This window comes from Pelophylax lessonae, assembly GCF_965119305.1.
Source record: "Pelophylax lessonae genome assembly, chromosome: 8".
In the NCBI taxonomy this organism is placed as follows: domain Eukaryota; kingdom Metazoa; phylum Chordata; class Amphibia; order Anura; family Ranidae; genus Pelophylax; species Pelophylax lessonae.
The window spans coordinates 140,649,975-140,674,942 of NC_138775.1; the positions used below are offsets into that span (position 1 = coordinate 140,649,975).

Sequence of the window (24,968 nt, forward strand, 5' to 3'; positions counted from 1 at the left end):
CTATAAACAAAAAAAGAGCGTTTATTTTGAAAAAATAACAATATTTTTAACATTTTTTTATATGAAATTCCCCCCAAAAAAGATGTAAAAACCAATTTTTTTAAAATTTTTTGGCCAATTTGTTTTATGCTACATATGTTTGGTAAAAAAAATCGCAATAAGCGTATTTTGATTGGTTTGCGCAAAAGTTATTGCGTTTACTAACAAAGGGAAAGATTTCTGTCATTTTTGGTGTTTTTTTTTTAACGCGTAATGGCGGCGATCTGCGATTTTTTTTGCGGGACTGCGACATTGCGGCGGACAGACCGGACCCCTGACTGACATTTTTGACACTTTTGGGGGTACCAGTGACATTACTGCAGTAATCAGTGCTATAAATATGCACTGTTACTGTAAAAATGACACTGGCAGGGAAGGGGTTAATTTTATTGGAGAGGGAGGGGTTAATGTATGCCTGGTGCTTACTGACGTGTAGGGGGGGAGGTGACTGAGTGATTCATGGACAGATCGGATGTCCAGCTATGCTGAACAGTCCGATCTGTCACTCCCTGTCACTATGGAGATCCGCCCGCTGTGTTTACACACAGCGGGCGGATCTCCAGACTCGATCCCCGACGATCGGGTAAGAGCAGCGGCGATCGCCGCTGCTCCTCCCCTGGCCCGACTCCCGCTGTGAATGAAAACAGCGGGAGCGAGCCTCCGGCGGCGCGCAAGCGCCGCCCAGAAGGGGGAGTGTCCAGTCACGTTAATACTACGTGACTGGACGATAACGAACCACTCTGCCGCAGTAGTATTACTGTGAGCGGTTGCAGAGTGGTTAAAGTAATACAATAAATGAAAAGAAAGACATTCACAGCACACAAACAGCTGTCTACAATTAAATTAAATTTTAAATGTAAACCATGAGATTAGGTAACTAAGCAAAAATTCCCTCCACCTGTGTGAGCCTCTTGGGCAAAACACATGTGATGCAATCCTGCTAAAGTTGCCACCTCATCCCTTTAAACCACGACACATATTAATTACACAATTTCTGAGGCTAATATAATGCACATAAGGCCCCTTTCACACATGCAGACTATTCAGATCCGCCTGTCAGTTTTTTTGGAGGATCTGAACAGTCACCCCATGCATCTCTATGGGGCATCGGATGTCAGCGGAGACATGTCCACTGACATCTGATCCGATCCGTCAAATCTGGACAGAAGGAAACCCTATTTTCCATCCGTCCAGCGGATCGGATGGGATTGGATGAGAACGGACAGACGGTCCGTTCCCATCCGATTCCCTCATAGAGATGCATGGGGACCTGACAGCTGCGTCTCCGCACACAGCGCGGAGACACAGATGTCATCCTCCGCCGATCCCCCGCTGAGAAAAACGGAGTCCGCCTGACGGACTCCGTGCTTGAAAGGGCCCTAAAGCCTCGTACACACGCAACGAATTTCCGCCGACCGGTCGTCCATCTTTTGTCCAGAGTGGTGTTTTGTTGGTTGGAATGTGCTCTAGACTGCACACAAAATTCTACTTCAGAATTGATGTCATGTGTTGGATTGCTTTCTTTGTGTTTTTTCTTCTCTGAGCATGCCCAGTCTTGCTCATAAGATTTTTCCCTGTAGAAATCTGTACTGACTGCACGAAAATCGGACGTGTTTTGACGGAGGACAAAAATGTTATAGCCTGCACACCAGAATTTTTTCGGCTGAAAAGTCGGAGTCGGTTGTCGGAAGCATCATACTAACAAGCCAAAAATCGTCAGATCGGTCGTCGGACGAAAATTCCCGGCCGAATTTCGACTTGTTTGTACGTGGCTTAAGGCACTAAGTGAGTTTAATTACCACCTTAATCAGCCACAGAACCTGTGTAATTAATATGTGTCCTGGTTTAAAGGGATGAGGTGGCAGCCCTAAATCCTGCTTACAAACTGTTACCACTATACAGCATTAGTTACCTCAGAGTTAAGGCTCTGTAACTAGTGCTGAGCCCAACCTGAACAACCATCTTCTAGATGGATCAGCTAACTGATGGTGCTTCCGAAGGAAGTCATGATGGAACAGCAAGTTGGTATGCAGTAAGTGGAGAAGGTCTGTAAGTTCTCCACATCCTCCTCAGATAAAGCAGCAAGCATCTGTGATCCTTTGTGAACCATGTAAAGCCCCCTGGCAGAATTCAAATATAGTGTTTTATGTGGCCAAATAACTCATCACCTATAAGAAGAAGCTGGCCTAATAATTCAGCCAGACATGAGTAAACAGCTTCAAAATAGATTAGCTGACACTACACGGATAGTGACTTCCATGGCAGTCCTGACAGTGTGGTGGATAGCTGTAAAAGCCCTCTGCACATTCTTCGCATATTAAGTGGTAAGAATATGTCCTCCAATATGAATTGTATAGGGATCTGTGCCGTATTTTATAGGAGGATTTCAATGATTACCATAGGGAACTCAGCAACAGTGCTGATTGCTGCTTTCATCCATGGCAAAGTTCAGTTTTGTTTATTGTTTTAATGCTGACATATATCTAGAAATGATTGCAATTTTATCTATGTTATCTGAAACAATTTTATCACTATACAGCGATGCATAGATATACTTCCTGATATATTCCTATTCTTAATATATCGCAGCAGTGGGATATGAGCCTATTCACGCCAATGTGTTGTGTTGTGTTGTGTTATGGTGTGGTGTGGTGTGGGCTGCCAACAAACCAAAAGCATCTGAAACTAGACCAGCACCATTTTTTCATTAACATACCGCACCACAATGTACAGGTGGCTCACATCGGTCCAATGTGGTACATTACAACACAATCTCATTGCTGTGTGCTTCCTAGTTGTGTTGGAGTGCAACTCATAATGAAGCCACTGCAGCATGCCAATATCTATTTTTGTATGTTGCAGTAGAGTTGAACTGACCTTAATGCTAATGTTTGTGACTTGAAAAGGCATCACAATTGTGCAGTGGTGCACTCTTCGGACATGTGTATTCAGCATTACTTATTAGATCATGTTCTTCTTTGAGCATGATGATGTGGATTCATCCGTCCACACAAACAAGGTGGATAGAAGAATTCCCCCTGCCAAGACATTGTATTCTGACATTAAAACCCATCTCTGTCAGAATCAACCGATCAGCAGCTGCAGCCATTGATCGATGGAATTTTTACAACGTGTCCCTTTAACAGCTGATGAAACAGTTAAAGGGATTGTAAAGCCAGAAGGTTTTTTTTATCTTAATGCATTAGGACAAAAAAAGCCTTCTGTGTGCAGCAGCCCCCCTAATACTTACCTGAACCAATCTCTATCCAGTGATGTTGCAGGAGTGTCTCAGTCTCCCTGGACTCCCCTCCTCATTGGCTGAGACAGCAGCGTGGCGCGATTTGGACTCAGGGATCTGTAACTCGGCTTGGGTGCCCCCATAGTAAGCTGCTTGCTGTGGGGGGCACTTGCCAGGAGGGAGGGGCCAGGAGCACAGAGGGACCCGAGAAGAGGAGGATTCGGACCACTCTGTGCAAAACCAACTACACAGAGCAGATAAGTAAACATGTTTGTTATATAAAAAAAAAAAAACAAAGACTTTTCAATCACTTTAACTTCTGTTGAACAGGGGAGCCCACACACTACACTGATTGAAATTCAGCCAGTTGACTTTTGATAAATGCATAGCCAGCTTGACTTTGAGATTTAGGAATACTGTGTGAACTTATAATTACACCTATTTACATATTGGAGGTCTGACAGTACTAGTGTTGGCAGGTGCAATTAGTTGGTGTGCGACTAGGTGACTCCATTCACAGGTAAACCTGCATTTATATTCCTGCTATTCCCATCCGCCTTTAACTGAACATAGACTAACTGCTCAAATGTCTCTTTGGTAATCCTGCATTTATGTTACTGCTGTTTCACATCCACCTGTAGCCATGTTCACATTATTTTGATGTTTATTTTTGTTTTAAACTCTCTTACCTAAATTATGGGTTGCCTTACCTTTACAATCCTGCCCTCTTGGTCCTCTTGCAGTTTGATTGTGGTGTGAAAAATATGCTGTGCTAGCTGTGTGCCTAATATTAACTCCCGATTGATTAAAGAGGAAGTAAACCCTCCTCAGGAAGTTGTACCTATAGGTAAGCCTATGATAAGGCTTACCTATAGGTACTGTAAATATCTCCTAAACATGTACGGTTTAGGAGATATTTACCTTTAATGCAGCCAGTGACGTCACTGGCGCATGCGCTCTGAAGGAACGGCTGATCGTGCCATTCCTTCAGAGCCCCGTGCCGTGACCGTCGGCTCCTGCGCGCGTGCGCAGGAGTGACGTCACCGCGGCTCCGGCCATTCCGATGGCCGGATGCCGCGATCCCGGAAGACGGGCGACTGAACATGTCGCTCGTCATACAGGTAAGAGAGCGGCACGGCGGGGGCTCGTTCTAAGGTAAGTATTTCATAATGAGCTAGTATGCGATGCATACTAGCTCATTATGTCTTTCTCTTGCAGGTTGTAAAAGAAAAAAAATTTTTTTTTAACGAGTTTACAACCTCTTTAATTGGCATATTCCATCCACACCTACCACAGTATAAAACAAGAGCACCTTTATGGGGGGGACACATGCTGGGTTTCTTCCAGTAAAGTGAGGTTTTTTAATTAAGTGACACTTCCGCTCTTGCACTTCAGCGATTTGCACAAAGCGAACATTGACAGCAAACTACTTTAGAGATCACCAGATTGCAGGTAACCTTGTTTCCGAATCAGCTCTCCTTCCTCTCTGAAACCTGCGCTCTTAACCTCTCCTTTTCACAATTGCAGCCTCTCTCTTTAAACTCCCTTTCCTTTACCCCTCTTCTCCACCCCATAATCTATACATATCACCCTCACTTCTGCCCTCTCCTTATTACTGCACTCATCACCTCCTCTTAATTCTAATCACACATGCTAATAAAACCCCCAGGATGCTGAGGGATGTCCCCTCATGTAAATCACACTCTCAATTCACCTGGGGCTCAATCAAACCTAGATTGCCCGAATCCACGTTGATTCTCCCCAAAACAAGGGGTGGACTGGGTCTCCCCAATTTTGCCACATATTACAAAGCTGCGCAATTGGCACAATTAACTAAGTATCATGACACTACTGAAATTCCCTTATGGGTTACGATAGAATCTATCGAATGTGACCCCATCTCAATTTCCAATCTCTTATGGTTACAACCATCAGATCGAAAACATATTACTAATCCAATTACCAAGCATTCTCTCTCTTTATGGGATAGACTAAAGACTAATTATAATTTACAGTCTACACACAATCCACTACAATCTTTTCTGAGAAATCCAGCCTTTTATCCGGCTTGGGAATTCCCAAATTCATTTCGGGCATGGTCTATGTCAGGCCTGTCAAGGTTATTTAATCTGGTCTCTAGCTCTTCTATCTTAAGTTTTCCTGAACTTTGTGAATCACATCATTTACCACATTCAGAACTTTTTCAATATCTCCAAATTAAAAATTTCTATACCCCATTTATAACAAATGGTACCATTCTGAATCAGCTCTCTCAATTTGAGCGTATCTGTATCAACAACCCACACTCCAGAGATCTAATTTCTAGCCTATATTCTCAATTGCTTAACAATCCAGACGTAGATACACCAAGCTATGTCAGGAAATGGGAAACAGACCTTGGCCGTACACTTAACCAATCAGAATGGTCTGAAATCTGGTCTGTAACAAAATCTTCTTCTTCAAATATTATCGCAATTGAATCATCATACAAGGTTCTTTCACGATGGTACTTGGTGCCAGCTAGAATCGCCAAGTTCACACCAAACTATCCGGCCTTTTGTTTTAGAGGTTGTACGGAAATAGGTACACATGTTCATATATGGTGGAATTGCTCAATTGCTACAGTTTTTTGGACAGAAATATTCTCTCTAGCATCTAAAATGTTTGAAAAAGATATTACTCTAGATCCGGTGATTGCCATTTTAAATTTAAAACCTGCATGCCTGACATGAAAACAATTCAAATTATTCCTTCAGCTTCTTAACCCCCTCCCATCCGCGATACAGCCTATATACGGCTGCAGCGCGGACTCAAATTTTCGGGAGGCCGTTTTTAAACGGCCTCCAGTGACACGCCCCCCCGCGCGCTCCCGCGAGCGCGCATCGGGGAGAATCTGTGTCGGCCGTGTCCAAGGGATCACAGATCGTGGTGAATGGCCAATCACAGCGGCTTGATCACGTGATCAAGCCGTCCAATGAGAGATGATCTCATATGTAAACATATGAGATCATCTCTCATCGCCGGCGCTCCTTCCTCACACAGACACTGCAGTGTGAGGAAGGAGGGGGAGCCGACAGCCGCTGGGGACACAGACAAATGTAATCAGGGTACTGATCACCAGTGCCCTGATTACTGAAGGTAAAAAAAACACACACATTGCCCCCCCATCAGTGCCCACAGTGCCCGCCATCAGTGCCCCCATCAATGCCCACAATCAGTGCCCATAGTGCTGCCAGTCAGTGCCCATCAGTGCCTGCTCATCTAGGCACTGATGAGCACTGACTGGCAGCACTATGGGCACTGAGTGTGGGCACTGATGGTGCTGCCCATCAGTGCTCATCAGTGCCGCCCATGAGTGCTCATCAGTGCCACCCGTCAGTGTCCATCAGTGCCATCCGCCAGTGCCCATCAGTGCCGCCTATCAGTGCCCATCAGTGCTGCCCGTCAGTGCCACCTCTCAGTGTCCAGCAGTGCCACCTCTCAGTGCCCAGCAGTGCCACCTCTCAGTGCCCAGCAGTGCCACCTCTCAGTGCCGCCTATCAGTGCCGCCTATCAATGCCGTCTATCAGTGCTCATCAGTGCGGCATATTAGTACCTCCTCATCAGTGCCCATAAGTGCCACCTCATCAGTGCCCATAAGTGCCACCTCATCAGTGCCCATAAGTGCAGCCTATCAGTGCCCATAAGTGCAGCCTATCAGTGCCGCCTCATCAGCGCACATCAGTGAGGGAGAAAAATTTATTTTCAAAATTTACTCGCAGAAAATAAGAAAAACTTTTTTTTTTTTTAAAATTTTCTGTCTTTTTTCTTTTTTTTTGTAAAAAATAAAAAACCCAGAGATGATTAAATACCACCAAAAGAAAGCTCTGTTTGTGTGAAAAAAATGATAAAAATTTCATATGGGTACAGTGTAGCATGACCGCGCAATTGTCATTCAAAGTGTGAGAGCGCTGAAAGCTGAAAATTGGCCTTGATGGGAAGGGTGTTTAAGTGCACAGTAGGCAAGTGGTTAATATCGCTAAACAAACCATAGCCAAAGCTTGGAAGACTACAACTTTGAATCTTGTAGAAGTTAAACATAGGATGAATCAGTGGCGGCCCGTGCATAGGGGGCGCCAGAGCGCCGCCCCCCCCCTAAAAAAAAAGAAAAAAAAATGACAAAAATAACAAATAAAGTTTTGAAAAAAAAAAAATTGTGTTTGCAGGGCTATGCGCTGGGCCTGGTGGCTATGGGGGGGGGTGGGTTTTACGACCCAGAAGAGGCGCCGATTGGCTGCCTTCTGGGGGCGTAACCTGGGCGCAGGAAAAAGCGATGAGCCACCCCCACCTTCGTGATATCCTGGCTGTGATTGGTCCAGTCTCCAGCCTGGACCAATCATCATCCAGGACATCGCTGACTCGCAATGGGGGCGGTGCCGGTGTTCCGTGAGAATTACCTACCCGTGAGAAAAACCTACCCCTCGTCACTTCCGGGGCTCGGCACTGTATGTAACACAGCGGTTACATTAAAACAGCTGTGCTGAAATACGAGTCATCTCCGCTCCTGTGCCTGCCACTTCCCTGCTCTCGGCAAGTAAATATAAAAGCGGCGGCGGGTGTATGAAAACATAAATCACGGAGCCGAGAGCCGCTTTTATATTTACTTGCTGAGAGCAGGGAAGTGACCGGGACAGGAGCGGAGATGACTCGTATTTCAGCACAGCTGTTTTATGTAACCGCCGCGTCGGTAGGTTTTTTTCACGGTACACCGTGATCGTTTCATACTAGTGCGCATGCGCACTAGTAAGCTCCTCAGTTCTTCCATTAGGTATCCGGGGCTCTGAGCATGCGCACTGCTGCGCTGCTCAGCTGTTTCTGCCCAGAAGTGACGAGGGTAGGTTTTTCTTACGGGGTAGGTAATTCTCACGTTACACCGGTGCGTGCGTCAGTCACGCACCGTCATCGCCCGATCTCCTTCCCGCCGCCCGGACCGGAAGACAGAAGACTGAAGAGGAGGACGTCCACGGTGCTGCTCGTCTCGGTTCCCGGAATCCCGCCATCCCGCCACCGTCAGAAGGTAAGTGATTGAAGCCGACCTGTGCCCTCACCTGTGCCATGCCTGTACCATCACCTGTGCCATCACCTGTGCCATGCCTATGCCATCACCTGTGCCATCACCTGTGCCATGCCTATGCCATCACCTGTGCCATGCCTATGCCATCACCTGTGCCATCACTTGTGCCATGCCTATGCCATCACCTGTGCCATCACATGTGCCATGCCTATACCATCACATGTGCCATGCCTATACCATCACCTGTGCCATACCTGTACCATGACCTCAAAGTCATGCAATTTTTTTACCGCGTTTTTTGCCGCAAAGCAATACCTATTACATTTTTCTTTTTGCGCCCCCCCAAAAATTTTGAGCACCAGCCGCCACTGGGATGAATAATGCATTATATCATGCAAAAATGGAAGCCATGGATTGCGATAAATTTAGTACTTTTAGAAGCATTTGGGACCCTTGGATTAAACATGACCTATCACCGGGTTTTGAGGAACAGGTTCTGAATGCTTGGTAGTTAAGACTTATATTTTATTTACTTTGTATTAACATTTGTGGTACAAGTTCTATTGTCGATGCCCTCTCCTTTACCCACTTTACCCTACCCACACCCTGCTGACTTCTTCCTTTTCCCTTTTTTTTTTTTTTCCCCCACAGCCATGTTCTGAATACCTTCTCAAAATCTTAATATCTCAGAATATCATATTAATAATTCTACCTTTTTCTTTTGTTCCTTCCTTTTGTGCAAACGTCACTATACAGTATAACATTTATAATACTTCTGTAACAATAACAGTATTTCTACTTCTGTTTTTGTTTTGTAACTTGCTTTATGGCTGTTTTATAAAACTCAATAAAAGTATTGAACAAAAAAAAAAAAAATATCTCATATTACCTCCCTCGCTCTTCTGCTTCTCCTAACCTCTGGAGATATATCCCCAAACCCTGGGCCTCCATTATTTAACTGTACCCAATGCACCCATTGCCCCACATCTCCTGGCAGCAGTTGCAATCTATGCAATTTAGTCTCCATTCCTCTTCTTCCAAAAATCACTCTCATGAATGCTCACTCTGTCTGCAACAAACTCACCGCTGTTCACAACCTCATTGTCACTAACTCCTTTAATTTACTTGCTGTCACTATAACCTGGTTTCACAAATCGAACACTCCTTCTGCTTCCACTACCACGTTGGCCTTTTCTGGACTCAATCCCCAGACCTAGTGGACACAGAGGAGGTGGAGTGGGATTCTTCCTATCCCCACAGAGCACCTTCCAGGTTCTTCCTTCTCCACCCTCTCTGTCCCTCTCATCATTTGAAGCTCACTGTATACATCTATTTTCCCCAATTTCCTTAAGAATTGCTGTGAGCTACCGACCCCTGGACCATTATCAAATTTCCTTGATGATTTCTCTGCCTGGCTACCCTTTCTCTCTCTGAAATTCCCACAATCCTTCTAAGCAACTTCAACATCCCTGTTAATACAAACACTCCTGCTACTTCTAAACTTCTTTATCGAACCTCCTCATTTGACCTGAAGCAATGGGTACTCATTCTGATGACAACACCCTCAACCTTGTATTCTCATACCTATGCACTTTGTGCAACCTCTCCAACAATCCTTTTCCTCTCTCTGATCACCACCGTATTAGTTTCACTCTCTCTCTGTCTTCCACCACCTTTCCCTCCAATCGCCTAACAATCACCTGTAGAATCCTTCGCCACTTTAACCCTTCTCTTCTCTATTCTGCTACGACCACCTCTATGACAAAATCTCACCCCTGTCCTGCCCCAATCTAGCCACTTCTATCTACAATAGATCCCTATCCTCCACCCTGGATGACCTCACCCTCCTCACTACACACAAAATCAGGCCCCACCCCTACAACCCTGGCAAACAGATTACACTAGAAGTCTCAAAAAATGTAGCTGCGCTTTTGAGCGTCTGTGGCATAAGACTTTTCTTTCAAAGACTTCAACAAATATAAATCTGCCCTCCAAAAATATAATTCTTGCCTCCACACTGCCAAGCAGACCTACTTTATCACTCTTATTAAAACCTTCTCATCCAGTCCCTGTCAACTCCTCTCTACCTTTAACTCTCTACTTCATCCTCCACTGCCTCCACCCACTAACTCATTTACTGCCCAGGAGATTGCCAATCACTTCAAATGAAAGATTGATTCAAATTGTGATAAAATCTCAACTTTACCGGTAACTCCCCCACTTTACCGGTACTTCCCCCACTTAACACCCCATGTCAACAGATACAATTAATACTCCAATTATTTAACACTACTTCTTTAGATCAGGTTGCTAAACATTTTTCTATTGCCCACCCAGCCACCTGTGCCCTGGACCCTGTTCCCTCACAAATACTACGGCACCCTCTGACTCTTTCCTACACTGTCTTACCTACATCTTCAATCTCTCCCTCTCTTCTGGCATCTTCCCCAACTCTCTAAAACATGCTCTAATCACCCCCATACTTAAAAAGCCTTCCCTGGACCCTACCAATCGTAACAATCTATGCCCCGTGTAATTGTTCCTTTTTTCCTCTAAACTCCTTGAACACCTGGTCTACAATCAGGAGTGACCACCTCATTAAGAATAACCTTCTTGATCACCCTCAAAACTAACAGCAAAAAGCAATGGACACTATTCTGTTCCCCTACTTCTGGAACATTCGGCTGCCTTTGATACGGCTTACCTTCAAATTGGCTATCCCCTCTTCAGTCCATCATGAATGCTGCTGCCAGACTCATCCACCTTACAAACCACTGAGCATCTGCTACCCCTCTCTAACAATCCCTCCATTGGCTGCCACTCACCCAACTAATTAAATTTGAAATACTAACTAACCTTACAAAGCCATCCATAACTCTGCCCCCAGCTACAGCACTAATCTAGTCTTAATACCTACCAAATCATCCTCTTTGTTCCTCTGAAGACCTCCTGCTCTCTAGCTCCCTCGTCACCTTCTCCCATACTCGCCTTCAGGACATCTCCCGAGCCTCTCCCATCCTTTAGGATTCCCTACCCCCAATCTGTCTGACTATCTTCAACTCTATCCACCTTTAGGCGTTTCCTGAATACTTTTCTCTTTAGAGAAGCCTATCCTGCTTCCACCTAACAACTGTACTGTCATTTTCTTCATCAGCACATCCCCCACAGTTATTACCTTTTTGTATCACTTGACCCTCCCTTCTATATTGTAAGCTCTAATGAGCACGGTCCTCTGATTCCTCCTGTATTGAATTGTATTGTAACTGTACTGTCTGTCCTAATATTGTAAAATGCTACGCAAACTGTTGGTGCTATATAAATCCTGTATGATAATAATAATAATAATTACCATTATATGGTGGGAAATGGAAAGTGGTAATTGGGTGTTAGCTCCGCTTTTAGGAAAATCCCTCTTTTAGTGCTGTAATGGGTGGGGTTAGTACCCAAATAAATGCCAGTGGTGGGTGGAGTCCAAGTGAGAGAAGAAGACTCCCATGCCAGACACCCCAGAACTGCAAAGATTTAGTCTCCTGCAGAGAAGACCTAAAAGGCCCCTTTACAGGGCTGAAGTCCGAGGCGAGGTAGTATAGAGCATGGAATGAATTGTTGTAGTCACCCTTTCTCTCTTGACCTTCTTCTGCAAGTTCTGCAGTGGGGTGCTTGAGGCCTGGCCGCAGTGGCGGTTTTGGGCACGGGCGAACGGGGCAGCCGTCCGGGGCGGCATCACGTGGGGGGGCGGCACTCAGCAAACCTGGTGGAGGAAAAAAAAAAATCATCTGTGCTAGCCTGTGCCGCTAAGCGGTTTTCTATACCTGCGCGCCCCTGCTGCTGAAGAAGCCGCTGCCGCACAGAAGCTGAGCTGAGCGAATCATTCATGTAGCTGTTTACACTGGGAAAGCTATGTGAGCTGCCCGATCGCGTCCTGCCAACCGATGACATCATCATCGGTTGCTAAGGGGCGGTCTAAAGTCCGCACAGCTTGCTGAGATGCGATACTTCCCACTCTTGTGGGAGTAGCCAGGGAGGCATGTGTACCTGTGTGCAGGGGCGGAGAGCACAGAAAGTGACAGTGCGGCATGCGGACAGGGGGAAAAGGAGGAAGGCAGGCGAGACATCCATTCCAACACTCCACTGACTCCCAGCACCAGCAGCACCCTCACTGTCCTCACAGCAGGCCGGACTTCTGCTTCACCTGCCTGTCAGTGTGCTGCTGTGTGGGCTCTCTGACTCTGCACCACCCCACCCCAGGACTGGAGGAAAGGAAACCCGGGGCACGAGGAAGAGGATGAGGCATCTACACAGGCAGAAGCCCCTCCCCACCGGCAGCCTGCACGGACACAGTAAGTACTCCTCTATGGAAGAAAGCCCTGTACTGAGGGGGCCCTGTATTGAGGGGGGCCCTGTACTGAGGGGGGCCCTGTATTGAGGGGGGCCCTGTATTGAGGGGGGCCCTGTATTGAGGGGGCCCTGTACTGAGGGGGGCCCTGTATTGAGGGGGGCCCTGTATTGAGGGGGGCCCTGTATTGAGGGGGGCCCTGTACTGAGGGGGGCCCTGTATTGAGGGGGGCCCTGTATTGAGGGGGGCCCTGTACTGAGGGGGGCCCTGTACTGAGAGGGGCCCTGTACTGAGGGGGGCCCTGTACTGAGAGGTTTGTGCTAGGGGGTCTGTACTGAGGGATTTGTGATAAGCGGTCTGTACTGAGGGGACCTGTACTGGGGCCTGAACCCAGTACACAGCGCATTTGTGTATGTGCTGTATGTGTATACATATATGTGTGTGGATGCATGTACTGTATGTGTGTGAGTGTATGTATGTACAATGTATGAAATATATGTGTGTGTGTGTATATATATATCTATATCTATATGTGTGTATGTATGTACAGCGTGTGTGTGTGAGGGTATGTACACACAGTAGGTGTGCATATTTGTGGATGTATGTATGTTACTTTTGATCCTGACCCCTACACCTTGTATGATCAGAACTGCTTTTCTAAGCTAGCAGGACTGCTTTTTTTAGGGCTCCTTTACACTAGCGGTAGAGAATGCTGCTCCACTGAAAAGCAATCCATTCTCAGATTGCTTTTCAGAGGCATTTACAGACAGTATGGAGGCAATGTCGCCTTTTCACTGCTTGTTTTTTCTCCCTATATGCACCACTATTGTGAGTTTATGAAGTTTTGTCATGTTGTTTTTTTTTTTTTTGGGGGGGGGGGGGGGCGACGGGAGGGAGTCTCGCCCGGGGAGCAATTTAATGTAGAACCGCCACTGGGCCTGGGAGTCCTGGACAGAGTCATCCTATGTAAGCAATAGAGAAAGCCTGGGTATTAGTGTGCCATCAAGGAGCATGTCCAGCTGGACAGTCATAGAAGGGACAATGAGAGAGAGACTGGTATACTAAAGAGGGCACCTTGACCTCTCTGACCCTTAGCTTCAGGTCCTGAAGTTGAATGAGTTGATAGAAACCTAAAGGCTAAGTTTATCTTTTGTAACGTTAGATGTTCAACTCATGTTTGGGGTGGAACATGCAGCCCAGGGGCGGACCGGGCCAGGCGGGCGGCATGTTCCACCCCAAACATGAGTTGAACGGCCTGCTCAGATGCCCCGTGAAAAGGCTGCACCGCTTCCGCCACAGACAAGCCTAAAGGCTTCCTGATAAAGAGGAGTAAAAGGTCCCCACCAGTTTCCTACCAAGTGTGGGAAGAGGACGGAGCGCAGGCTGCCCCCCCCCCCCCCCTTTGCACGGATGGTGTATGCCCTGTCCGAGCAGAGGACAGCTCTGTGCCTCACCGGAGGCTTTTCTCCCTCAGCCAGCCTGGGCTGAGCCGCCCCGCCCCCCCCCTGCAGCCCCCCGAACCCCCCCCACCAGCCAGTTTGGGAACCCGGAGTCAATGCAGCAGGCACTGTCCATCCTGACCTGACCCGCCCCATAAGCAGAGAGTACCTGGAGCTGAGCCTCAGCCTTGGATGGGGATCAGGAGAAGGCAGGAAAGAGGGAGAGCGAGAGGGGGACTGAGTCGCTGCACCATGGGCCTCTGGGCTGTACTTGTCCCCTGGCCCAAAAGTTGCCAGTCAGCCCCTGCTGCATCTTCTCCCAGCACCTGCTGTCTCAATTCAAACACAGCGTGGCTGTGCAGGACTCCGCCCACACTGCCATGTCATTCAGTTTCCTTTGAATTTGTAGACTACAACTATCATCAGCAATCATGGCTGACAGCTGGTAGTTCATTCACAAACCCTTCAGCTTGTAAACAGTCTACCCATATTGGAGGTGAAGGGTGAAAGCTCTAGGGCTTGTCTGCAGAAGCCTGACATTGCACCCCTAATCCACTGATCATGGGTGCAATTGTCTCCATGCTCCTGCAGGGAAAAAAAATATTTTTTTCTGCAAAAATAAGTTCATTCTTAAAAAGTAAACGTATTCTTTAATGCTGTGGATTTAGCAAACATGGGGAATTGGTTCCAAATCTGTGGTGGTCCCTAGGAGAGGAATGGAGGTGTGTAGAATGCTTAAACATGTGCACGCTTCACGCTGAAATGACTGCTACAGCAAGTCTAACCCTACTTGTGGCGTTCTGTGTCGAAGATTCTGCTACTTTGTCACTATGATATGTCACAGAAAGCTTTGGCTAAGTGAAGTAAGTGCTCTACATTGTGGACAATCCTTTATTCATAAATATTTACGCCTCAGGTCAGGATGTCGTGAGTGGGCCTATGGCAAGGAGTATGACACAATATGGCAAAAGCCCAATCCTAGTCCCCTTTACACAGTCAGCTGGTTAGTTGCTGCACAGGTGAAAGATATTTCTAGGTGGCTACCTAAATCCTAATCTCATGTTCAAAATCAATGTATTATTTTTTTCTACACACTGCACTTTTGTGTGTGTAAGTGTGTACAAACTGTGATTGCAGGATGCATGGTAGTGTGTTTTGCTGGATATGTATTTCCTTTCATTTTCTTTTGATTACTTTTAGTGGATATTACCCACTTGGTAGTTTCTGAGTGAATCTCAATGCTTGAATAATTAATCTAAGGCCCTCTAAAAGTGATACTAAAGTCTTGCTTTGTTTTTTTTCTTTAAAAATAAAAAACATATTATACTTACCTGCTTTATGCACAGAGCAGCTAAGATCCTCCTCTTCTCGGATCCCTCGCCGGTGTTCCGTGAGAATTACCTACCCCGTGAGAAATGCCTACCCTCGTCACTTCCTGTCAGGAACAGCTGAGCAGCGCAGCAGTGCGCATTCTCACATCCCTGGAGACGTAATGGAACAGCAGAGGAGCTTACTAGTGCGCATGCTCTGAGGGTATTAAATTATCACGGCAGTGTGTGTAACGCGGTGGTTACATTAAAACAGCTGTGCTGCAATATGAGTCATCTCCGCTCCTGTCCCTGTCACTACCCTGATCTCGACTAGTAAATATAAAAGTGGCTCTCGGCTCCGTGATTTATCTTTTCATACACCCGCGGCCGCTTTTATATTTAGTAGCCAAGATCAGGGTAGTGACAGGGACAGGAGCGGAGATGACTCATATTGCAGCCGAGCTGTTTTAATGTAACCGCTCGCGTTACACACACTGCCGTGCACCGGAAGTGACAAGGGTAGGCATTTCTCACGGGTAGGTTTTTTTCACGGAACACTGTCGCTCCTGGTCCCTTCCTCGTGTTGAGTGCCCCCACAGCAAGCAGCTTGCTATGGGGGCACCCGAGCCGAGTCACAGCTCCCTGTGTCCATTCAGACACAAAACCGTGACCTGGCCCTGCCCCCTCTATCTTCTGATTGGCTGGCTGACTTTGATAGACAGCAGCGGGAGCAAATTGCGCCGTGCTTCTGTCTCAGCCAATGAGGAGGGGAGTCCAGGGCAGCTCAGACACTCCTGCAACATTGCTGGATAGAGATGGGTTCAAGTAAGTATTAGGGGGGCTGTTGCACACAGAAGTTTATTTTTGTCCTAATGCATTAAGGTAAAAAAAACCTTCTGCCTTTACAAACCCTTTAAGTGGCGGTTCACACTTGTGGGATTTTACTGCGAATGCGGTGCGTTATGAAAAGTCTAGATTCGCATGTATTCCCAAAATACATTGTATTCGCGAAGGTCGTTTACATCTATGTGTTGCGATTCAGATGCAAATATAATGCGATGATGAAAAGGGTCTTGTGCGAGTTAACAGCGTTGCGTTGCGAATTTAGTCTCCATAGACATCAATGTAAATCGGTCTTGACTCGCATTATCAGTTCAGATATGTGCGAATTCTTATGTGCGAATTCTTATTTTTTGTTTGATTTTCCCCTCAGCTCCACCCCTCCTGAGCTTAATTAACATAATCAACGCAATCAAATTTTCATTACAATCGCGCTGGTACTATTGAAAAACACAAGGTAAACTCGCCCTGCAAATTCGCATAGCGATTCATGCGGTCATGCAACAATGTACCCATATGACATTTTTATCATTTTTTTCACACAAATAGAGCTTTCTTTTGGTGGTATTTAATCACCACATGGGTTTTTTTATTTTTTTCTAAACAAACGAAAACGATAAAAAACAAAACATTTTGAATAGAACCCAAATGATGAGATGGCACTGGTGGGCATTGATGAGGAGGCACTGAGGCCGAGTAAATAGACACCTAACATGTCACGCTTTAAAATTGCGCACACTCCTAGAATGGTGATAAACTACGGTACTTAAAAATCTCCATAGGCGACGCTTTAAAACATGTTAACGGTTACCTGTTTAGAGTTACAGAGGAGGTCTTGTACTATAATTATTGCTCTCGCCCTAATGATCGCAGCAATACCTCACATGTATAGTTTGAACACTGTTTACATATGTGGGAACGACTTACATATGCAGTCGCTTCTGTTCATGAGGACGGAGGAACGAGGGGCTTTAAATTTTTTATTTCATTGTCCCTTCAGTTTTTTTTTTTGATCACTTTTATTGCTGTCACAAGGAATGTAAACATTCCTTGTGACAGTAAAAGGTAGTGATAGGTACTCTTTATGGAGGCATCTGGGGTCTAAAAGACCCCAAATACCTCCTTTGCACTTAAAAGCATTCAAAAAGCCAAGTTTGGCTGTTTTGAATACTGTCATTTTGTAAAAATCTTACGCCTTTCAGGTTTCAGTAATCAGAAGTAATGTCATGACATCGTTTTTGGGTTACTAGATCCGAGACCTGTTCAAAACAAAACCCAGTGGGATGGGAGATCCGAGCAAGCCACGGCAGGAGGGGTGAGACGTCCCCTCCTGCTGCTTTTAATACCAGCGGAGCAGCTGATTAGCCGCATCTATTGTTATTACAATAAAACCGATCCTCAGCTCTAAAAAAACGGTACAGGGTGATGCCTCAAGCTGCAGTACACCCCCTTGAAACCAAAGCTGCATACTTGCATTACGTCGCCAGGAAGGGGTTAGACTCCTTTTATGCTGTAAGTGCTGCCTGTCTGCTAGCCATCTCTTTCCACAACTTCCTGGATTCCCTGCATGCTTTGCAGCTTCTCTTCTGCCCAACCCTTTTCAAATTGCATATGGATATACTTTTAACCACTTGCCTACTGGGCACTTTTACCCCCTTCCTATTCAGGCCAATTTTCAGCTTTCAGCGCTGTCACGCTTTGAATGACAATTGCGTGGTCATGCAACACTGTACCCATATGAAATTTTTATAATTTTTTTCACACAAATAGAGCTTTCTTTTGGTGGTATTTAATCACCTCTGGCTTTTTTATTATTAACAAAAAAAAAAGAAAAAAGACAGAAAAGTTTGAAAAAAAAAAGGTTTTTCTTATTTTCTGTAAGTAAATTTTGAAAATAAATAAATTTTTCTCCTTCACTGATGTGCGCTGATGAGGCGGCACTGATGGGCACTGATAGGCTGCACTGATGGGCACCCAAGAGGTGGCACTTATGGGCACTGATGAGGTGGCACTTATGGGTACTGATGAGGTGTCACTGATGAGGAGGTACTAATATGCCGCACTGATGCGCACTGATAGGCGGCACTGATGCGCACTGATAGGCGGCACTGATGAGCACTGATAGGTGGCACTGCTGGGCACTGAGAGGTGGCACTGCTGGGCACTGAGAGGCGGCACTGATGGGCACTGAGAGGCGGCACTGATGGGCACTGATGGGTGACACTGATGGGTGCACTGATGGATAATGACGGGTGGCACTGATCAGCACTGATGGGCAGCACCATCAGTGCCCACACTCAGTGCCCATAGTGCTGCTAGTCAGTGCCCATCGGTGCCTAGATGAGCAGGCACTGATGGGCACTGACTGGCAGCAATATGGGCACTGACTGTGGGCACTGATGGCGGGCACTGTGGGCAGTTGTGGCATTTTTTCCCCTCTTCTGTAATCAGGGCACTGGTGATCAGTGCCCTGATTACATTCCTTTGTGTTCCTCATACCTCTGTTCGGGCTCTCCTCTTCCTCACACTGCAGTCTCCGTGTGAGGAAGGAGAGCTGGCAATGAGTGATGATCTCATATGTTTACATATGAGATCATCTCTCATTGCACGGCCCGATCACGTGGTAAATGGCCGCTGTGATTGGCCATTTACCACGATCTGTGATTGGGGTGTCCAAGGGACACGGCCAACACAGATTTTCCCCGATGCGCGCTCGCGGGGAGCCTGTTACTGGGAGGCCGTTTAAAGACGGCCTCCCGTAAATTCACGTCCGCGATGTAGCCGTACTTCAGCTATAGCGCGGACCGGAAGTAGTTAAAGAAAGAGTAACTTCACTTTTGTTGAGAAAAAAACTTTCCCTTCTGGGTCATTAATGACCATTACAAGGATTTTAACAAACTTTGTTTGCAGATTCTTATCTTTTGTTATTCTGAAGTAATAGCTGTTTGTCCGTCTGTGTCCAGGTGAATGTAAATGGGAGTGACTTTTAAAATGATCAACCAGCTGCTTCACATGCAGCATTCTAATGAGAAAAGTGGAAGGGTCTGCATCTCTTTAGATGTGATTTCCCTTTGGGGGTATCCCAGCAAAAATTATAATTTTTTTGCCGAGGATGGCCAAAATCTGACTTGGATCTTAGTGTGGAAAAACAGTTAGCCAATCACACAAGGATATTTCTGGGGGTGTTCCCTATACCATCTGTGTATAGAAAGTCTCAAGGATGCTATATTGCATTGCATTTTACATAAAATTACAGCACTGCAGATTGAGAAAGGTCATTTTTATTAATATTCAAATTGGCTTGTGTATCAAATGTATGTGCTATTATAATTTTTTTTCCCCACAAAAGTGGAGTAATACTTTAACCAGTTCCCGCCTGGTCTATAGCAATTTGGCAGCTGAGCGGGACTTTCTTTGTTCCAGGTGGATGTCATATGACATCCTCCCCAGAACAAGCCTTGTGTAGGGCCGTGCTTCCGTGTGTCACAGCTGATGACTGATCAGTGTACCGGCCCACTGCCGAAAGCATGTGATCACTGTGACCAATCAGAGCAGATCACATGACAACTGTAAACATTGAAAGGCTTTATCATGCCATTAATTGTTAAAATTGTGTTAGCTGTAATTGGTCACAGTGATCACATGGTACAGACAGGGCAAATCGCAGTCCATCAATACCATATGATTAGCTGTGGCCAAGCACAGCTAATCACAACAAAGAAAACTGAATGAATCAATTTAATTCAGTAAAGTGCTTGCTTATAGCAATGAAATTCTTTGCTATTAGCAATCATAATGTGTGAAAAAAAAATACTGATTACTTTCCCAGAGTAGTACAGTGTTGCTATGGTAACATTATATTCCTCTGGGGACAATGTTAAAAAAATCTAAAAAAAAAGAGAAAAAATGTAATGAAAAATTATATATTTTTTTGTTGGTACTGTAACCGGTCAGTGCCCCTGATTACCGCCACACCAGATAATTGATGACACTGTACTGCACTGGTGACAGTATGTAAAAAAAATAATTCAGATTTTTTTTTTATTTCTTCATTTTCAAGAAATTACAACTTCAAGAAAATCGCCATGCCCAGGGGCGTAAACTACAGGGGGTTGCAGGGGTTGCAATTGCAACCGGCTCCATGCTCCAGGGGGCCTTTGCAGCTCCTCTGTACACCTGGATAGGAGGGGTGGCGGGGGCAGAGTGTAGAGAAATCACTGTCCTCCTTTTTCCACCTGTAGCTGCAGGAGAAAAATGGAGGAGATTGGTTCCTCTTTATGCTGCCCCCCCCCCCACTCCTCCTATGCAGTTCCCTTGTGTTCTGCTGTCTCTGGGCCCCTGTGTGCTCCCTTGGTTCCCCCCCCCCCTGTGCTCCCTCCCCTCTGCTGCCGGCTGCTGCAGGGGATGTGTCACAATAGAGAACCAGGAAGGGGTCGGTTAATGTGTAATTTACCAGTTCCTTAATTTTCAGAATAGACAGAGTCATAGTCAGTGACATTGTAAAAATATAAAATAAATTGATAAAAAATAATACAATTAAAATACCAAAAAATAAAAAAAACTGACACCAGTGGATGAACTTCCAGGATCGCAAAAGTCACACTTGCAACCGGGCCCTGGCATTCCACCAGGAAGGGGGTCCACTGCAGAACTTGTGAAAGGGTCCTGCTGTGGGACCATAATAAAGGGCCCCGCAACAAGAGTAAAAGGCCCCAGGATCAGTGGGACAAGCCCCAGGCTTGAAGGAAAAGGCCCCGGCCAGGGGTCTGGGGGGTGCCCTTCACTGGTTTATTGCACCGGGGCCCTGAAGGTTCTAGTTACGCCTCTGGCCATGCCTCTTACCTTGGATTGTCTACTTTCCAAAACAGGGTCATTTGGCGGATATCTGTACTGTCCAGACATTTTTGGGCCTCAAGAATAGGCCGTCAATACATCAGGACTGATCGATTTTCAGATATATACCATAGTTTGTGGACTCTATAACTATCCTTAAGAATAAACAATATACACTGATTTAGGTTATTTTCTCAAAAAATTTTTGCAGATTTTGGCCTAAATTTATGAAGAACGATTATCTATTAGCAAAATTTCATAACAGAAATGAAGAAAAACAGCAGAACATTGCCCAAAGCATCACTGGCTCTGCTGACTTGCCTTCTTATACTGCATACTGGTGCCATCTCTTCCCCAGGTAAGTGACGCACACACACCCAGCCATCCACATAATGTAAAAGAAAACGTGATTCATCGGACCAGGCCACCTTCTTCCATTGCCCCATAGTCCAATTCTCAGGGGCTGACTGGCAACAGTCGGCCCAGGGGGCAAGTACCAACCAGAGCCCCATGGTGCAGCGACTCGCCTCCCCTCGCACTGTCCCTTTTCCCGGCCCTCTCCTGACCCTCATTCCAGGCTGAAGCTCCGCTCCAGATACTCTTCTACTTACCGAATCCGGGTTCCCGACCCGGCCATCAGCGGGCAGTTGGGGGAGCTGGGACAGCTCGGTCGGGGCTGCCTGGGGGAGTTGAGTCTCCAGTGGGGCATGGAAATGGCCTCTGCTCAGACACAGTTTACACCATCCATGCTGGGGGGGGGGAGGCCTGCGCTCTGTCTTTGTCTTCATCCCACCATCTCAGTAGGTCAGCAGTGGGGACATTTTACTTCTCTTTACCAGGAATCCTTTAGGCATGTCTGTGGCAGAAGCGGTGCAGCCTTTTTAGGGGGCATCAGAGAGACTCACTTTTAAAAGACAACAGACAATCAAAACCTACACGAGCTCCGAGCTCGTCAAAACGTCACTTCCGGTATGCCTCTGCCCATTGGAAGTGACGTTTTGACAAGCTCAGCGCTCGTGGATGTTTTGATTGTCTGTTGTCTTTTAAAAGTGAGTACCCAGTTGTTAGTTTATAATAAAATTTTTAAAAACGGTAATGTGCTATGGAGCTTCATCTTTTATCCATATATATTATGGAGCCTATTAACCACTTCTGGACCGGAAGATTTCCCCCTTATTGACCAGGCCATATTTTGCGATTCGGCACTGTGTTACTTTAACGGACAATTTGTCATGCGACTCTGTACACAAATAAAATTGATGTCCTTTTTCCCCCACAAATAGAGCTTTGTTTTGATGGTATTTGATCACCTCTGCTATTTTTATTTTTTGCGCTATAAACAAAAAGAGCGACAATTCTGAAAAAAAAAAAAAAACAATATTTTTCACTTTTTGCTATATAACATTCCCCAAAAAAATTTAAAAATCAAAATTTAACATTTTAGGCCAATTTGTTTTCTGCTACATATTTTTGGTAAAAAATAATCCCAATAAGCGTATTTTTTGGTTTGCGCAAAAGTTATAGTGTCTACTAACTACGGGAAAGATTTATGTCATTTTATTGTTTTTTTCTTTTATTTATACTAGTAATGGCAGTGATCTGCAATTTTTTTTTGCTGGACTGCGACATTGCGGCAGACAGATCGGACCCCTAACTGACATTTCTGACACTTTTGGGGATATCAGTGACATTACTACAGTAATCAGTGCTAAAAATATGCACTGTTACTGTAATAATGACACTGGCAGGGAAGGAATTAACCTTATGGGTGATCAATGGGTTAAATGTGAGCCTAGGGGAGTGACTCTAACTGTGGGGGGCGTGGCTTCTGAGATGACAATAGAGACATGTGATCCTATATAGAAGGATCACATGAGCTCTGTGATCATTTCAGGGAGAAGAACGGTCGGATGTGTTTACAACAGCCTACCGTCCTTCTCTCTCAGCGGGGAGCGATCGCGGGTGTCAGACGGCAATCGGAGCCGCCTGACCCATGTATCGACTTCCACGCTGCCTAGTGGGGGTGGGAGCGTGCCGCCGGCGGCGTGCGCTCACCCCCTAGCTTCCCGCGCTCGACCGACGTAGGTCTACGTCGGTTTGCGCAGGAGAGCCACCCTGCTGCAGTAAAACTGCGACAGGTGGTCGGGAAGTGGTTAAAGAATAAAGGAAGAGGATCGCAGGGGTGACATTTTTACCCCTAGAGGTGCTGAGAGTGAAGGATTTGCACCGAAATATTATTATCCAATGCTGTTACCTTACAGCAGTAAGGTGAGCGGCCTGTGAGCACTTAGGTGTCACCGTACTGAAGATTTATTTTTTGGAGTCACTATATACCTATCAGCCTTTATCACATGGTGAAGGACACGTTGTGATTGATGTCATCTGATAGACTTTCTTTGCACTTATATGTCTTTTAGTATATATATTTTCTCAATTTATTATATGTGCCATTATTTCATTTGTTGTTTCACATTTATGATTTATTTTGGCTTTGTATATCATTTCACTACACATTGTATTTTTGAATGCAGTATTTTATCTGGGTTTTCATGTATTATCCATGTGTTCGTTTTCCACACAGACGGATATATTTAGCACTCTATTCATGATATAACAGCGCCGCACCCTACACCTATTTTATTTTATTTCATTAGCCTAAGGTTTTGTTATTTTGGTGTTTGACGCTTGTTAGTTATTTACTATTCACTTTAGTGATAGCGCGAGAGCCTCGCGACTTTAAACAGTGTAAATATTTTACCACATGCACAAGTATCTACTCACGTTTGTATAGACATTATTTTCTGGGTCCTCATTCTTCTGTTGGATTCTCTCTTCCAGGAAGTAGATCCTCAATTTCAAGTTAAAATTTTCCTTCTTCAGGTCATCAACATGCTGCGACAACGTCCTGTAGCCGCCAGACATGGTGCGTACTCCCTAGCTGCACGTCTACCACTTCCTTTTTCTAACCTTTAGCGCGGTTTGCATACTGTATATATTTGTATACAAACTCTAAATTTTCAAAACAAAAAATAATATGAAATAAAGCATATTTGTGACTATGAGATCATATTGGAAACGTTTGGTGCTGACTAGGAGCTAAAGCTACTCATTAGTCTTCTGTGCTTCATGGAGCTGATGTGTATTGAGTGTTTAGCCAGCCAGTGGATTTTGTTTTTTCGAAGTTCAGGGAGATATTTTTGGAACCTTCACCAGACAACTGTCATAAGTCCATTACAGGCACAAGTGCTGAAAGCAGATACCAGCAGCACAGGCTGTCACTCTGAGAACTGACTTTCAGTTACACAGCTGTTAGTTTGCTCAACATGTTCCAAGATATCAATACTTAAATGCGCTATTAAAATAAACATATAACATTTTCTTTAAAACATGTAATTACAATTGCAATTAATATTTGGAAATTCTAAATGATGTGGCGCTTTGCTTCAATAGTTACAAAGTGTAGTAAAAAAAAGTGATTTAAAATACAAATCATTATAAATACTCAATATAGTGATGTTCAAATCAATTAACATTTAAATTTCAGTTACTGTCCTTGAAAAAACTTCAATTTATAAAGTGCTGTCAGTCCTCAGTGATATAATCAAACAGTGATTTTCTCAATCATTCATATATGTAAATTAAGTACATCCAGACAGGTTAATAAGCAACACCCTGCATGCTTGAAATTAAGCAAACTAAGGCACCATTCACATATAGGTGTCTAGGATTGCAGGCAGAATAGCCATAATCCTGCCCATTGCAAGTCGTGGGATGCCCATGTGATTTCCGTGGCTTGCAATGGCACCCCAAACGTGGCACAATTTTGCAGCAATTTTAGCCTGACAAATCACTGTAAAAATAAAAAAAGTACAAGAACTTT

The 24,968-nt window shown here is 45.2% G+C and overlaps 1 protein-coding gene across 1 annotated transcript in view; it reads right to left on the minus strand.

Moving 5' to 3' along the window:
• LOC309561480 (myomegalin-like) overlaps positions 1–24,244 on the minus strand; it is a 429,425-nt gene extending 405,181 nt beyond the window's left edge. Inside the window, exon 1 of the mRNA XM_082265423.1 lies at positions 23,870–24,244. Within this exon, the coding sequence (XP_082121549.1) occupies positions 23,870–24,010 (141 nt within the window). The 5' untranslated portion in view covers positions 24,011–24,244. The remainder of the gene's footprint in view (positions 1–23,869) is intronic.
• Positions 24,245–24,968: the final 724 nt, after the last annotated feature.